Consider the following 16,694-nt stretch of genomic DNA (forward strand, 5'->3'; position numbering starts at 1 on the left):
CAGATATATCTCATTAAATTGTACATTTTTTATATTATACAAATTTTTATTTCTCGTATTAAAAAATTATTATTTTCATTTTTAACATAATTATAAACATTTATAAAAAGTGAAAAGCAAAAAAAAAAAAAATGAATAAACAAAAGATAAAACATTTAAAAAATTAAATTTAAAATAAATAATAACATTGAGTCATTACAGGACAATGACTATAATGAATTAATTTTTGGATAAATTAATTTTGATTTTATTCAAGATATATATAATAAAAGTAAATTAAAAAAAAATATAAATAAATTTTTTAAATGTAATATTTGATTATTTATCGTGTATTGTTGTCTAAAATTTTTAGATAAAATTGAAATAGTAATTGTGTCATTATGTTAGTATTATTTTAATAATGATAAACTTTAATAAAACTATTGCTTTAATTTTAGACATTATTTATACAATGATATTTTATTTTTTAAATATTATTTTCACGAGATATTTAATCATCATCATTCCAAGAGCCATACAATATTATGAGAATAATATAATTTTCCACAAGACTATTTGATTTTCATGATACTCAGTATATACTTTGCAATAATATATAATACGATTGGATTAACAAGTTATCGAGTGCATTATATAGACTGCGAAATAAATTTTTAAAAAATAACAAACAATATCAAATGATACTTGTATAACAAATACAAACACGTGATGAACACGTTAATTTAATTAGGCTTGTGCATAAAAAAAAAAACACTTTAATATACTACGATGTAAAATTCATTTTAAAATGTGTGACATGAGTGAATCATCAAAAGTATTTGTTTGTACTTTCAGTATATGATCTGGATAAAACTACTCAATTGTTTACCTCAATTGTTTAAACAATGAAAAAAAAATAAAAAACAATATTACAAATGATTCATTAAAAAAAAAAAAAATATGATTTATCATTTATTAAAAAAAATACTATGAATACTATGATACTTTCGAATAATAAAATAATAATATTTCTAAATAATTAAATATTATTTATATGTTGAAATACGATGTAAATGATGATAATTATTTGTAATTCCACTTTAAAAAGTAAAAATAAGCTAAATTAAGTTTAATATTTTTAATAATTTGTTGAAATTTATATAGTTTATTATATTTTTATTAAATATTTATTTCAAAATCAAAATATATAAATTATTTTGTAACAAAAGAAAGTTAAAAATTTTTACGTTATTTATAATGAATTGGTTGGTTATTTCAACTGTTTCCTTCCAAGATATATAAACCGTGGTCAGGCATTGTGGGTACCATGTTTTAAAAACTCTTTTTTTTTTATTATTATTTAAAAAGATAAAATAAAAAAAAAAAAAAATAATAATAAAATATGAGGTTGTTGGCCAAGCCGGTCAACTTGTTGCTAGGCAGCTTCGAGGCCAACCGTTATGGTTGTTCAAGTCATGTTTCACACGGATGGAACCACTTTGGTCTCAAACTACCAAATTGTTTGAGACTGAGAATTTCGTGGTCATGTATCACAAAAAAAAAAAAAAACAACTAAAAAAGACTTTAAAAAAACCAAACAAACCAAAAAAAAAAGTTGCTCATTTTTATTTTATTTCTTCGTATAGTGTTGAATTATAATTTTTTTTCATTTCGCTTTATCTTTCATTGAACTCTTTTGCTTTTTTTTTTTTTTTTCTAAATGAATTATCATGATATATTAATTTCTTTGTCGTATTGATATGCATCAAGCTATCTTGGTATATATATAATTTAAAGTCAATGAATATTTTATTAAATAGTGGGAGCTGCATAAATAAACCGAGGTTGCTTTCATACCAATTCAATTTGAGCTAATTATTATTTTTTTTTTTTATTATTTTTCTAATTGCTTAACAGTCACTAGCAAGGCAACAGTCCAATATTGTCGCGTGTTTGGACTATGTACAAGGACTATGTTAAATAATATTCACCATTTTATTTTATATTTTATTCAAGTATATAAAATATACAGCTATTTATTGCTATTTTTTATAAAAAGAAATAAAAATTTTAGGCTATTGAACTTTTGTAAGAATCCAATGATCAAGTGAAACAATTTAATGTTCATGTTGAAAATAATTAATAAAATAAAACAGCTGATATTATTTTCATTTAATTTTTCATATAAACTTTGCGTGTTTTTATTTTTAATTATTTATAATGAGGTTAAACAACAATTGAACCTTCAAAACAATAAGTTTATTGATATTTAAAAATACGCAAAACATGTGTGTATCGAACATCTATTGTCATCTCGGGTTATAAACCAATTGAAATGTAAATTTATTAATCTTCAGCTGTTTTATTTTCATTAAAAATATATATCAAATATAAAGTATTAATATTAAAAGATAAAAAAAGCATTGGTGTCATGGCGTCGCATTTTGCGTGCGCATCCAAATTTGAACTTGGCGCTTCATTTTTCAAACTTAGCGCCTCATTTTTGAATTTACTGGAATCTGATTGGGGTATTAGAAGGTCACGTGCATGTCGTATAAATTGATATAGGTGGCGCTAATTGCATATACATATGTATGTGTGTGTTGACATATGTGATTATAATAACATTTTATATCTGTCAAAAAATATTAATGCCCATAACCTTCAAACGATTTACCAATATTTGATTGAATTGTTATAAATAAGAGAATAGTTAATGTGTTATAAATAAAAACAACGAAAATTAAAAAAAACTACATTCAAACACAAAAAAGATAGATTCATTTTCAAATAGGGCGCATGACCTGTAGAAGATAAGAAATCAAAGATTTGTACATAATTAATAATAATAACAAAGTATTGTTAATTAAAATTTTGAAGTAATCAATTTTTTTTTATTCAATCATTATTGAAAGTACGAAACCTGCATTCATTGGTTTAAATAAACTCACGACATTCTCTTTAGAAAAAAATAATTCAACAATATTTATAAATAAATGTTAACAATTGTTCGAAAGAAAAGTCATGGGTTAATTTATATTAATAATAACAGAATTTGTCCTACGCAATTTAAAAAAGAATAGAAAAAATTATTTGACGAAAATTGATTATTAACAATTGCATGGCACCTCGGATAATAAATAATGATAGATAATTTCTTTCTTTTATTCTTGAAAAAAAAGTCATTGAGCTTATCTGGATCAATGAAAGCAGGATTCATTACTTTAATAGTATTTAAAAAATAGTTTTATAAATTCAAATTCACAATACTTTGTTAATATTAAATGCAATTTTTGTACCAATTTTTGTACAAACATTGATTTTACCTCAAAAACAACGACAAAAAAAAAAATAAAATATTTGCTCTAAAAATGTTCATATACCAAACGAATGGGGTCTTTTAATTGAATTTTATCTAATTTAAAGAAAAGAGCAGAATAGCTATTTTGCACTCATAAAATCGGGATTCATACATCAATAATAATAACAAATTATTGTGAATTAAAATTTAGAGTAAGCTATTTCTTCTTACAATAAATAGCAGATAGATGACAGAACCATAGATGAAAAAATTGTTGAACGACAATTATTTATTAACTTTCAGTTGCATATTGCCTTCAATACAAATTTTGATGAGAAAGACATTGAGCTAAAAAATTTTTAATTTACAATCTATGTGTTATTGAGGGAATTGTAACTTTTTATTTTTATTGATACAAGTTGTAGCTTTTTCCCTGGTGGAAATATTACTCGGCATTACTCCTGCAGTCCTGCATTACTCCGACATGAGATTGATGCCGGAGTAATTCCGTCGGCATGAAATTAGTACCGGCAAATTATTTCGGCATGAGATCAATGAAGGAGACAAAATCCAGCATTGATCTCATAATCAGAAATATTTCCAATTAATTGTTTTCTTTGAAATAGATAGGAAATAAATGAAAAGGATTCATCATTTAAAACACAATATCTGTCTATTGTAAAACATTTTGAGTAATTTTTTTTGTCGTTATTCTTCAGGTGAATAATTATTAATAGCACAAATTAATACAAAATAATTCCGATCATTTAGCAATTTTATGTTAGTCAATTTGAAAAAATTAATCCTCCACCTTTCAATAACGTGTAAATAAAATAATTGTTGACATTATTAAAAATTAGTACAAATAAAGGCTTTTAATTTCTATCTTCAAGTATTCTATTAGTCATCGTCAAATATTATTTATAAATTAATTTTTTCTCTAATTATCATTTTGTTAATAACAACATACGTGTCATTGAATTTAGCATATAATATAGCATAGAACAACTAAATAATACTAGTTAATATTAAAAGATAAAAAAAAATTAATAAATAAATATTTTAAATTAAAATTCTTTGTGTAAAATTACGATTTATAAAATCGATTGGTAAACTAGAGACAGACAATCGGTAATATAATTTTATTATACCGATTAATCGGTTAAACACCTGCTGAGTTTAGTCGGTAATAAATATGTATAAAACATCGGTATAAAAAATAGCCGATTTTACAATTAGTAGAGACGTCTTGCGGCAGGTTAATGCAATTATTTCTCGCATGATAATGTAGTTTTTTATTTACACAAGATAATTCACCTGCCGCTAGGAGTCACTTAATTGTTAATAAAAAAAACCGATTTTTAATTTTTCATATAATTCAAAGTAAAAATTTAAATAATTTTTCAATGACTCACCTGTGTTGTTTTGATGTGATGGAGGTCCTTCTCGTATATCGTCAGTTGCTGACGATATTGCTGAAACAAAAAATGAAAAAAATAAATTAGAATCAATGAAAAATCGATTATACACATATTGTTAAAATAACAAATTGAAAGTTAATATTTATTTCATATATATAAAATATTTATAGGTTGATATAATTATTATAAGAGAAAAGAATAATTTTCTCTCTTAGAAAATGTTCTTTTTTGCTTTTTAATAGAAGATCAATAGAAATTTCTATTCAATTATTATCACAAACAGAAATTTATCAAAATTTATGTCAATAAATTGCAATCAATCAGTGTGTTGTCGATATGTTTCTTATCAATTTCATACTGCTTCTACTCACGCATATATACATTTTATCCATTAATCAGAAATTCCCACTGTCGATTAATGCGATAACACTTAACATAAAAAAAAAAATAAATAAATACTCTTGGTAAAAAAAAAAAAGAAGGAAAAAAAGTAGTCAATAAGAAAATTAGAAAAACAAAACATTCACTTGAACTCAAGTGGTTTATCATTTTTAAATCTAATGATTATAAAAGTTCAACAAGTAATGTTTTTAAACATTCAAAACATTAAATGAATTTTTATGTTTTTACAAGTATTTTGTAATAATTATTGTTAAGAGTTAGTCATTCAATATTGCACTCCAAAAACGTCAGCACATTCATAAATGTGTTTTTATTTAATCTACGCAATTCATGTAAATTAATAATGATTTATTTATCAATCAACAAATCTCAATTGTATTTTTTTTATTTAATTATTGTTATTGTTATTTTTTGGTATCTTATTTTTCAGTTTAATTATTTTTTAATAACATGATACTTTTAAGTACAATGAATCATGCAATAATTATTATTACGTATTGAGGATTAAATAAACAAACTTTTCATAACTACTTGAAGAGATCAGTCAATCAAGAAAATATTCTTAGAAAATTAAAAAGAGATAAATTAAAGATTATTATTTTGTTTCTTATGAATAAATACATATTATTATTTTTATTTTTTTAATCAAAATTTATTCTTCATGATGAATTATGTTATGTTAATCATTAAATACGTGAATAATTGTTAAATAATAAATATCAAAAGTAAAAAATTAGAATTCTTTTAAACTCATACGTGCTTATAATTATTATTTTTTATAAATAATTTGAGATGCTTTCTTTTAATTTTGATATAAATTGAAAAATCCAGCACAAAATTTGCATTAAACTAGTTTAATTTTCAAACTTTTCAAACGTTTTTTTCATTAAAAAATTAAAAATTTTTTAGCTAATGAAAAAACGTTATAAAGTCTACTCTGTAATATAGAAAATTATTATTATTTTTTTTTTTTTTATAATGCTAATTATCTTATCAGCTTAAAAAAATGTGATAAAAAAATATTAAACATGCAATTTGCTTTTAACATGGCAATTATAAAACATAGCTTCATAAAAAAAAAGAAGGAAAAAAATATAAAATAAACAAATATTATAATATTTGTAAAATTATTGATATTATTATTTAAAAATTTACGAGTCCTTGATAAAGGTTGTTTGCCTCTTTAATTAGCAAAAAAGCAAACAGCCTTAAACTTCGCCCTTTCATATTATTATATTATTTTTTTAACAACAAAATAAAATCAAGATAATTAAAATTATTTTATTTTTCTCAACACGTGCTCGTTCTTTTTATTTTATTTTTTTTTGACACCTTGAAAAATACATTTTTAAAGTCGATAAAACTGACCAATAAATTGTAGAATGAAAAAAAAAAAAGAATAATTTTAATAAAATTTAAAAAATATATACAAGGAACCGGTTATAAAAAAAAAAAAAAAAAAAATATAAATGCTATCACTAAATTTACAATTTGCTGATAATTATTCCAAGGTCAATTTTTTCATTTATAAATTAAAATTTAAAACAATTCATATTTAAAAAAAATTATCTATCCATGATATTAAATTTTTACAGTTAAAATTTCAAGTAAAAATTTAGTTAAAATTATAAATCATTGAGAATCAGGGTATTTTCAAAGGTTGATAAACTTTTTTTATATTTCAATGACTATGTAATACAATTTCCTGGCCACATTTAAAAGTCAAATACATGATTTGTCGTTAAAATTAATCAATGTCAAGATGCTGTTACCTACCAGGGGCTGAATGATGGATTAAAAATTCCAACATGACACTTGTCTGTTAACCGTTTAGGTCAATTTATTTATTATAAAAAAAAAAACAAGGAAAAAAATAATAATATATTATTTTTATAAACACAAATATTTATTTACTCATGATATTATTCAAAAATATCATCGAAAATAATTTCCATCATCTCTCAATTACAACAACACAATTCCAGTAATTCAAGTAATAAAATTGATAAAATAATACGATAATCGTTATTAAAATATTGTTACACATTTGACACAAGCAGACTTGTTTAAAATAAAAATAACAATACAAAAAATTTTTTTAATAATTGATATAACACTTATTCAAGAAAAAAAAAAAAAATAATATTTTATAACAACAAATTTTCAGACTTTTAGAATATATATAAATCAATGATTTAAAATAATTATCATTGCAATTATATAAATTTTTCCTTCTAAAGACAGAAGGAAATATTTATATTCAATATTCTATCGAAAAAATCAACGACTTATTATATCGACACATGACAGAGAACTGAATTATTCAGAAGAAATACACAAGACGATATAACACACACGATCATCAAAAAAATAAATTTAAAAAAAAAAAAAAAAAAAAGCCAATACCAAGTGTGTGTTTACGTGTGTGGTAGGAGTTTTAAGATTAGATAGTAAATATTATTTGTGGAGAAAAATGGGGGCTACTCTTGTGTGCCCTTGGTTGATAATAAACTCGATACAAAAAAATTCGATGACATATTAAAAATTAACGCATCTGGCTAAATAAAAAAAAAAATAATTTTATAGTATTTACTTTGAATTAAGTATTGACAAATTGACATCAAATAATTATATTTAAAATGACATTGGAAATTTTTTTGTTTTTAATCTTAAAAATATAAAAATACATTTAATTGTTTATTATTAAATTTTTTCTATGCAAATAAATGAATGATAAGAAAAATTTATGTGAATAAAGAAATACAGCTAAATAATAAAATTATTATTTTATTTTTCAATAATTTATATGTTTTTTATTTTAAAAATTTTGAATTTTATATTTAACAAAATTAAAGAGATTTTTTTTTGATATATTTATTTATTAATTAATTTAAAAAATCATGTTGTTTTAATGAATGTTAATCTGTGCGCAGTAATTTTTGCACCCAATTGATGTAGATTGCAATGAAAAAATAAAAAAATAAAAATAAATATTACAAATATTTGCTGCGGTATCATGATAAAAATAAATACAACCTGATAATCATCAGATAATGTTAATTATTTATGTCGATAATGACATAAAGATCATCGAAAAAAAAAAAAATCATAAAGACAAATTTGCAACACCCACAATGACAATTGGATAAAATGTCATGAAAAATATATAATAAATTTATGGCAATAAGAAAACCTTTTATTAAAATATATATATTTTTATTTCTTTCAAGGCGTATATGATGAATATTAAGGTCATGCTTTGAGAATGACCCTAAAACTAGCGTAGGTTGAATGATGCTATTAATTTGTCACATATTCTTTCAAAAAATTACATTACATTTCACTGGTCACACATATATTACTAATAAAAATTTTTTAAAAATTATAAAATTTATTATATAAAATACCAATATAACATTATTAAATGTCAAATGATTTTCCAGTTTTATAATATTCATTTTCTAATATAAGGTACATCATGTGTTATTGGAGACATTAATTTTTTTTTTTTTTTAATATTTCAAAATAATCCGTGTTATTTGTAAGATGTTTGAGGCAACTTTGATTTTGATTAAGGACCGGTTTATCTTGATTTTTTTTTTTCTCTAAATGTCGTCCAAGATGCTCACTAAATTTTTTTTTTTTTTTTTTTGAAAGTAACAATTTAACAAACATGATTTAAATAAAAAAAAAAGAAAAAAAAAATTATTACATATTAAAATATTACATAGTTGCAGCTAATTTACATTTTAAATAAAAAAAAAAATTCTTTTTTCTGATTTTTAAATTTCTTTAGAAAATAAATTCAATTATCTATGTGTTAATTTATTATAAATTAACTAACAATAATAAAATTTATAATTATTAATTTATCATAAAAAATATTTTCATTTACTTTATATTATTATTATTATTAAATTTCATTTGAAATAAAATTATCTTGGTTGTGTTATGTATAACTATGGCACGTGTGAAGATCAAGTACGTGTTTTTTTAAAAATCACATATACATATTACACGTAATTACAATTTACAAGTGTCATAATTGGAGGTCAAATAATATAAATGAACAATGATATATTCAGGTCAATTTAACAAAGTGGATAAATTAATGAATAAAATTCATTTTTCTTTGTCTTGAGGTAAATGAAATTAGTAATAAATAAATATAATTGCTTAAAACAACAATAATAATAATTATTATTATGTATTTTAAAAAGAAAATTCAAGTAGTACAAGGGCAAATGGTTATCCACATTTGCGTGATAACGATAATAATTATAAATATCAATAACATTGTAATTAATTTGATGCTAATTATAGTAGCATTATTTAATTAAATTTTTTTTTTTATTATTTCTATATATATACACTGCGATATGATTAGATGAGCAATGTTTACATATTATACATTTCAATTTAATGAAAATTTATATAAAAAAAATATATTAAAATAGCCAAGCTAGTTGATATATTTATTTATTTATTTTTTGTTGATGAGTCAAGGGAGAAGGTCAATCGATGAATTAATGTCAACAAAAGCTTTTTGTTTTACGAAAAAAAAAAAAGCCATTAGATGATATATTAATACAACCCTTTTGTACACACAATAGATAAAAAAAAAAAATTTGTATTATTATTTGAAGGTTATTTTATATACTGTTTAAAAGACATCAAAATTTTTCATATAATTTATTGAAAACTGATTATGACAGTAAGCTATTGAAATTATTTATTAAATGAATGAAAAAAAAAAAAAAAATTGAAAGATTTGTTTATTATTTTATTCAAAAATAAAATTTTCTATTTGAATATTATTTTGTATATTTATTATTATTATTTTTTTTTCATTATTGAAGGACAAATATTAAAGGCCACGAACTTGGATAATTTGATGTCTGGTATAATGGCATTATGCCAATAGTACTTAACTATATTTTCAATTTACCAATGTCTTGATAATCTTAGACAAACTTGGATAAATCAAGGACAATTTCTTAGAACAATATATACCTATATGTTATTGTTTTTAATTTATATTTTAAAATATATATCTTGTTCTTCCTGTTTCCAGAATATTTATTATTGATTAATCATTAACGTCATATTATTTTCCACTCATTTGAGCTTTATTTTTTATTTTTATAAATATATATTTTATCTAGAATGATTTATTTGCAAATTTTTTATTTTTCTTTTATCACTGACTAAAGGAAAAACTCTGCCAAAACGCAATATGACAAAAGTATGACGACATAATAATGTTTTTTTTTTTAGTTTTTATATTTATACTTATGTGTAGTTTTTTTTTTTTTTATTTAAACTCAAATGAGATTGTTGAAACACACAAGCTGGTATAAAAATAAATACGAGGGAGAAAATAATATAATGTTGCTGAGAGTATCTTATGATGATGACGATAAACAACGCGATGGGTGGTAATTACGTCATGGGGGTGGTGTGAAAAATATAACAGCTTTTTATTTAATGACGATTTTATAGTAATTTGCTAATTTTATATACTTTTTATTACTTTGAAAAATTTATTTCAAACTATTGAGTATTACAAAAAAAAAAATTTTTAAATAATTTTTTTTTTCATTTACTTTTGTTGTTAAAGTTGAATAAAAATTACAATAAATTAATTTTCTATAGATGAATAATTAAAAAGAAATATAGAAAATAAATTTATAAATTATTAATTGTTTTTTTTCTTTTCATTTTTAATTAAAAAAAAAAAAATGATAATAAATTTATTTTTATGACTTGAAACAATTACGTTTAAGGCACTCAATTTGGAGTAATAAAATTTTGATTTTAAAAATATTATAACAAGATTATCTACAAAGAAAAAAATATATAAATTTTTTTTTTTTTTTTTATTAAATATGTCTTTGTAATTTTATCATCGGTGACATATATAGTGTTGTAACATCAAACAAGTTTATATAAAAATTATTTGATTTATATTTAATAATAATGAGAAGGTGTAAAATTAAGGTGTGTTTTTTTAAGATTTTTTTTTTTTTACACGACCTATTGCGATGTATGATTTTTTTAAACTGATTATTTATTTAACTTTTTTTTTAGAATCAACTTATTTTGGCTTGGCTTCAATATTTTAATTTTAAATTATTTTTCTTGGTAGACAAAGTGTCTGAAACGTATCTACTTGTATTTAAATTATATATATATAAATTTAAAAAAGTTTCTTTCAATTTAATCAAGCAGAAATATTTATTTTCATTCGAAATCTTTAATTTTTTTTTCAGCTCAATTTTAAGATTCAATTTGATAATTATTAATGATCATGTTTCAATGATGATTAGCAATTTTTTTATCAATGATATTATCTAAATGAGATTAAATGAGGAAAAAAAAATAAAAAACAAATTCTGATTAAAATCAAACAAATTATTTTTCCAGTTTGATGAAAAATTAATTTCAAAAAATTATAGTTAATCATTTTACTAGTTTGTTATAAAATTTCCATTATCATGAATTACTCAAGATGTTGAAAAATAAAGTCAACAAATAACCAGTTTAATAAATAATATTTTTTTTTTTAATTTTTTTCTTTTTAAAAATGACAAACGAAAAAATTATTATCCAATGACGTATACCGTCAAGTTGAAAATTAATTTTAATTATTTTTCACGTATTTTTAATGGTTAAAAATTAAAAAATGAATTTATTACTTTAAATTTATTAGTTTTCAAGATAATATGAAGTATTAGTTTATGTAAATTTTTCACGATATGAGTAATAATAATTACAATTTTAAATTTAAACGAAAAAAAAAAAATAAACGCAGTAGACTTTTATTTCCTCAAAGGAATAAATAATAAATTATAGAATATTTGAAAAAAATTAATTTTATACTTATAAATACTCAATTTTTTAAGAAAATATGTTTTTGTTTTTTTTTTATATTATTATTAAAAATATATTATTTATGAGGACATGATACGATGTATATAGAAACTTCAACGACTGATAACAAAAACATTGCATTTGAACAAAAAGATAACTTATCATATAAACGTATTTTATTTATTTTTATTTTCTTCATAATGAGAATAACAAAATTTTTTTTAAAAAATCAATCATTCAATAATTCAACAGTAACAAATCTACACGTATTATTTTTATTTAGTCACGCATGGAAAACTTATATAATATTTTACAAATTATTATTGCCAATAACAATATTCTTCTTATAAAAAAAAATATATATATCTCGAAATTTCAACATTTAAAATGAACGGTTGGAAAAAAAAATTATCCTTCATATAATATATAATTTATAAAATTAAAAACAAAAATTATATATTCAAAATGAAATTTAAAAGAAAAAAAAGAAATGCAATTTGAATAAAATTAGTTGCATAATTTTTAATTTAATTTAATTAAATTGTGCATGATTTTTTTTTGGTGATATTTTGTTTAAAATATCATGGCAATTTTTGTTGAAAAAAAAAAAAGGATATTTGCATTTTATTTATCTAAAATTGTAAAACATTTTCCGGATTCTGTTTGTATTTCCTGTCCATTATTTTCCAAACAATATACATAACAAATAAATAAAATCGTGAAAGCGAATAAAATTTTACAATAAAGAAAAGTAGTATATGTGTCACATTAACAAAACTAACTGATACAAAAATAGGAAACAGTGTAATCACGTGCCAACGATTAACCTGTCCATTATTATTACATGATCATACGTAACTTGGTCACATTAATTAATTATTTATTTACGTATTAGTAATAAAATATTTCTGGTATCTTGAGAATTTTTTTCGATTTATTATTATATCAAATAATACTATAAATATATATCTGTTTTTTTTTTTCTTAATAAATAATTGCACATTTTTTTTTTATTTTATTTTTAATAAATTATATTGAAAAATTTATAAACACGTGGTATCAAATAAGTTCTCACAGTGAAAGTCAATTGACGACACACGTGACTTGCCTTTAGCATTTTAAAATTTTTCAAAAAACTTTTGAATAATTATTTAATTATATTAATTACAATTTACAAATGAAAAATTATAAAATTTATTAATTTCAATATAATATATTTATAATTTGAATTTTATTTATTTTTTTTTTTTCAAATTTTAATATCTAATTTATTTATATTTTTGTACTTTCATTTGACAAATAAATTATTTATTTATTTTTAAATATTTTTTTAAAATTTAATTCGGCACTTGTTGGTATATATTGCGTGGTTTGAAATACAATGTGTCATTCAATGTCACAAATAAATGAAAAAAAAAAAATAAAATTTACAAAAAAAAAAAAAAAAAATTCAAAATACTTTCTCTGGTTAGAGAAAGGTATTAATGAGGGAAAAAAATAAATATAAAATAATCATGGGGTTTTATAAAACGGTACTTTAAGTATCAAATGAGATTTTTTTTTATCTTAAATTGTTGTTTATTTTATTTTTAATTAATATTTTAATTATTAAAGCTATGTGTGTATTATTTTTCGTTGATTAATCAAGCAACTTGTTATAAAAATCTAATCTATATCTCATCGAAAAATTATTTCTCCAATCCAAATGTCTCCAAATGTCTTTTTTAATTATTAAAATTCAAATTAACCATCAATATATTATATTTTAAAATTTTTTTCATTTAAAAATCAATAGGTGGGTTTTAATTTAATACATCTACTAAAACTCATTCCTATTTTCATTTCTATTTTAGTAAATGACCTCGTCTAAATTTTGCACACGTGCATATACGTTTTTTATTTATTTAAAACTTTTTTTTTTTTTTTTATTTATAAAGTTTCTTTAAACGACATCTATTGTCTGTATAAAAAAATTTCGTTTTATTTAAATATGTATTTTGAGAGCTTCGAAAAAAATATCCAGAACAATTTACAAATCATATTTATAATTAGCCAAAAAATTTATAAATAAAAAACAGTCTATTCGCTGTATAGAAAATTAGCAAAAATTTATTTAAAAAATAAATAAAATAATTAAAATTCATTATTATTTAATAATAATTTTGAAATTACTTTTCCCTTTTCTTTTTTTTATTTTCGAAATAATTATATTGACTTTTTAAAAACCGGTTAGACATATTGGCCTACATATTTTTGATACTTTGTATTATTTTGAGTTACTAACTCTCACAAGTAATTTAAAAAAAAAATAAATGTGTGACAAGATCTTACACTTCAATATTATTCATTAAAAAAATTTTAAAACCTTACGATTTTATTTTTTTTTTAATTAGTAATGCAATTATTATTTTAGATATAAAATTTTTATCAAAATTGATTGGCAAATGATAGTGGTATTTTATAAAAACGATTTGTTTTTTTTTTTTTTATAATTATCAAGCAATGACCTATCACGCTTTCTTGATAAATTAATAAAAATTAATTTTAATATTTACTTATTATATTTCGTTGGCATAAAAAACAACAAATTATAATTATAAAAATATTTGATAAAAAAAAAAAAGTGCAAATGATATTTTTAAAGCAACAAATAAACGAATGGAAAATTAATTTTTTCATTTGGCCTGTTGTATTATTTAATTGTTGAAAACAATTTGACAAAATTATAATTTTATCATGACTTATTAATAAAATTTTTATTCTATGAAAAACATCAATCCTTTTTTTTTCGTTTTTATATAATTTTTTTTTCTATAGTCTTTCATTGAAATTTATTGGTTTATCTTCCATTCAAGTTTTATTATAAAACCAGTTTCGATCAGCATCATACGATTGCAACCATTTAAAGATTTTTTTTTTGAGAATGCAGCTGGTTCGACACCCTTGGAATTATTGGAATTGCAAAGGAAAAATAAAAAAAAATATATATAAAACACTATACAACATGACGATCATGATCGGCCTCGATATCTCCTTAGTCTCATCCGACTTATTGTATATACTTATTTGCAATATCTACTTATACTCCAAGAAAATAAAAAAAAAAAATTAACAAACAATTATACCCTGCCACACATACACACACAGATCAATAAGAAGAAAAAGTTTGTATAAATATTTTTACGTGTTAAAATGTTGTTCGTAAATCGTAAGCTTTTGCAAACCGGAAATGACCATGAAATTTTCAAACAAGTGATCCATATTGATCAGTGTTCACTTGTCATTTGTCAAGGTTAAAAAAATATAAATTTAAAAAAAAAAAATTACGTATTGTTTTTGATGATTTTCAAAGAGATTACAAAGGTATCAAAAAATTAAAATCTCAAATGTCTGTCAAGCTGGAGTAATCAATATAAGGAAAAATATTTTTCAAGATAATTTTCAATTTTTTTAAAAACTTTTTCTTTTGTTGTTTTAATTTACTGAATGATTTATTTGTATTAATTTTTTGAAAAATAAAAAATTCAAGTTGATTTAGTGATCCGGAAGTTTTTTATTTGACACAATCATTTTTAAAAAATCTCTCAATTGTTTTAACAAAATGACCTAGAGAATAATAATGTTTTATTTATATTTTTTTTTCTAGCAAAAATTAATACCAATATCAAGGAATATATACCGACTGATGTTTCATAAGAATAACGTAATTTAAAATTTGATTAAATCAAACAATTTCAACTAGAACAAATTGAGATAAATAATTTTTACTACTTCCTTTGTTATTATATTATTCGTGTCTGTTAATTTCAAATTGCAAAAATTGACATAATGTTAGATAATTGCAATTAGTTATTCAAATAATTATTGTAAAAAATATTATCAACTAATTGAATATGTACAAACAAAACAATCTAAATATATATTGTTGTGTAACATTGTGCTTTGTATAGATTTTAGTTAAATAAATAAAATTGGAAAATTAATTATTTCAACCAGGAAAGGTTAAAGCTCTATCATTAAAAACAGATAATATATTTATTCCACATGTAATTATCAACACACAGACACTTGTAACAACAATTAGAAAATAAAAAAAAAAAAACAAATCATAATTGGAATATAATTGCATATTTATATAAACAAATATTTTAAAAATTAATTTTTTTTTTTTCTCATAAATAATTTCTCGCAAATTATTCATAATAAAAGGAAAAAAAAAAAAAGTCACATAAATTTGTAAGAAAATACTCAAATGAAATAATTAACATCCATTATAAAAAAAAAAAAATTATGAATTACGGTTATTTGTTATTTTAAAATTAAAAAAATGTATTTTTCAGTGAAAAAAAAAAAGAAGAATAAAATAACACAATTAATCCTACATATTGTCTAAAAAATAAATATTCAAAACATGAAAAATTTTTCATTATTGTATCTGTATTCAACGGAAATAAAATTTTCAAAAGAAAAAAAAAAAAGAATTATTATTCCATGAGCATAATTTGATATCGTGATTTTTTTTTTTCCTATTTTTCAATTGTTAATGATGTAATTTTTTTTTTTTTATGAATTTAAAAACAGAGAAGTTGGTGTACCACTGTTGATTTAATAGATACGGAAGTGTTGAGAATTTAATAGAAGCCCTGTTGAGCATGACGACCTTGAACTTGTCGTGCTTACAGCATGAAAAAAAAAATACACAGTGTCGTTACGGTATT

The 16,694-nt window shown here is 20.8% G+C and overlaps 1 protein-coding gene across 8 annotated transcripts in view; it reads right to left on the reverse strand.

Moving 5' to 3' along the window:
• Nucleotides 1-16,694, reverse strand: part of LOC122849863 — a 66,464-nt gene that overhangs the window by 24,375 nt on the left and 25,395 nt on the right. For 6 of the 8 annotated variants that reach the window (XM_044148713.1, XM_044148711.1, XM_044148709.1 and 3 more), the window contains one exon: nucleotides 4,696-4,755. In XM_044148713.1, the coding sequence (XP_044004648.1) occupies nucleotides 4,696-4,755 (60 nt within the window). Of the gene's footprint in view, nucleotides 1-4,695; nucleotides 4,756-6,879; nucleotides 7,422-16,694 lie in introns of those variants that run through there. The other 2 variants (XM_044148716.1, XM_044148714.1) reach the window with 2 other exon arrangements.

Source organism: Aphidius gifuensis, linkage group LG2 (assembly GCF_014905175.1).
Source record: "Aphidius gifuensis isolate YNYX2018 linkage group LG2, ASM1490517v1, whole genome shotgun sequence".
In the NCBI taxonomy this organism is placed as follows: Eukaryota; Metazoa; Arthropoda; class Insecta; order Hymenoptera; family Braconidae; genus Aphidius; species Aphidius gifuensis.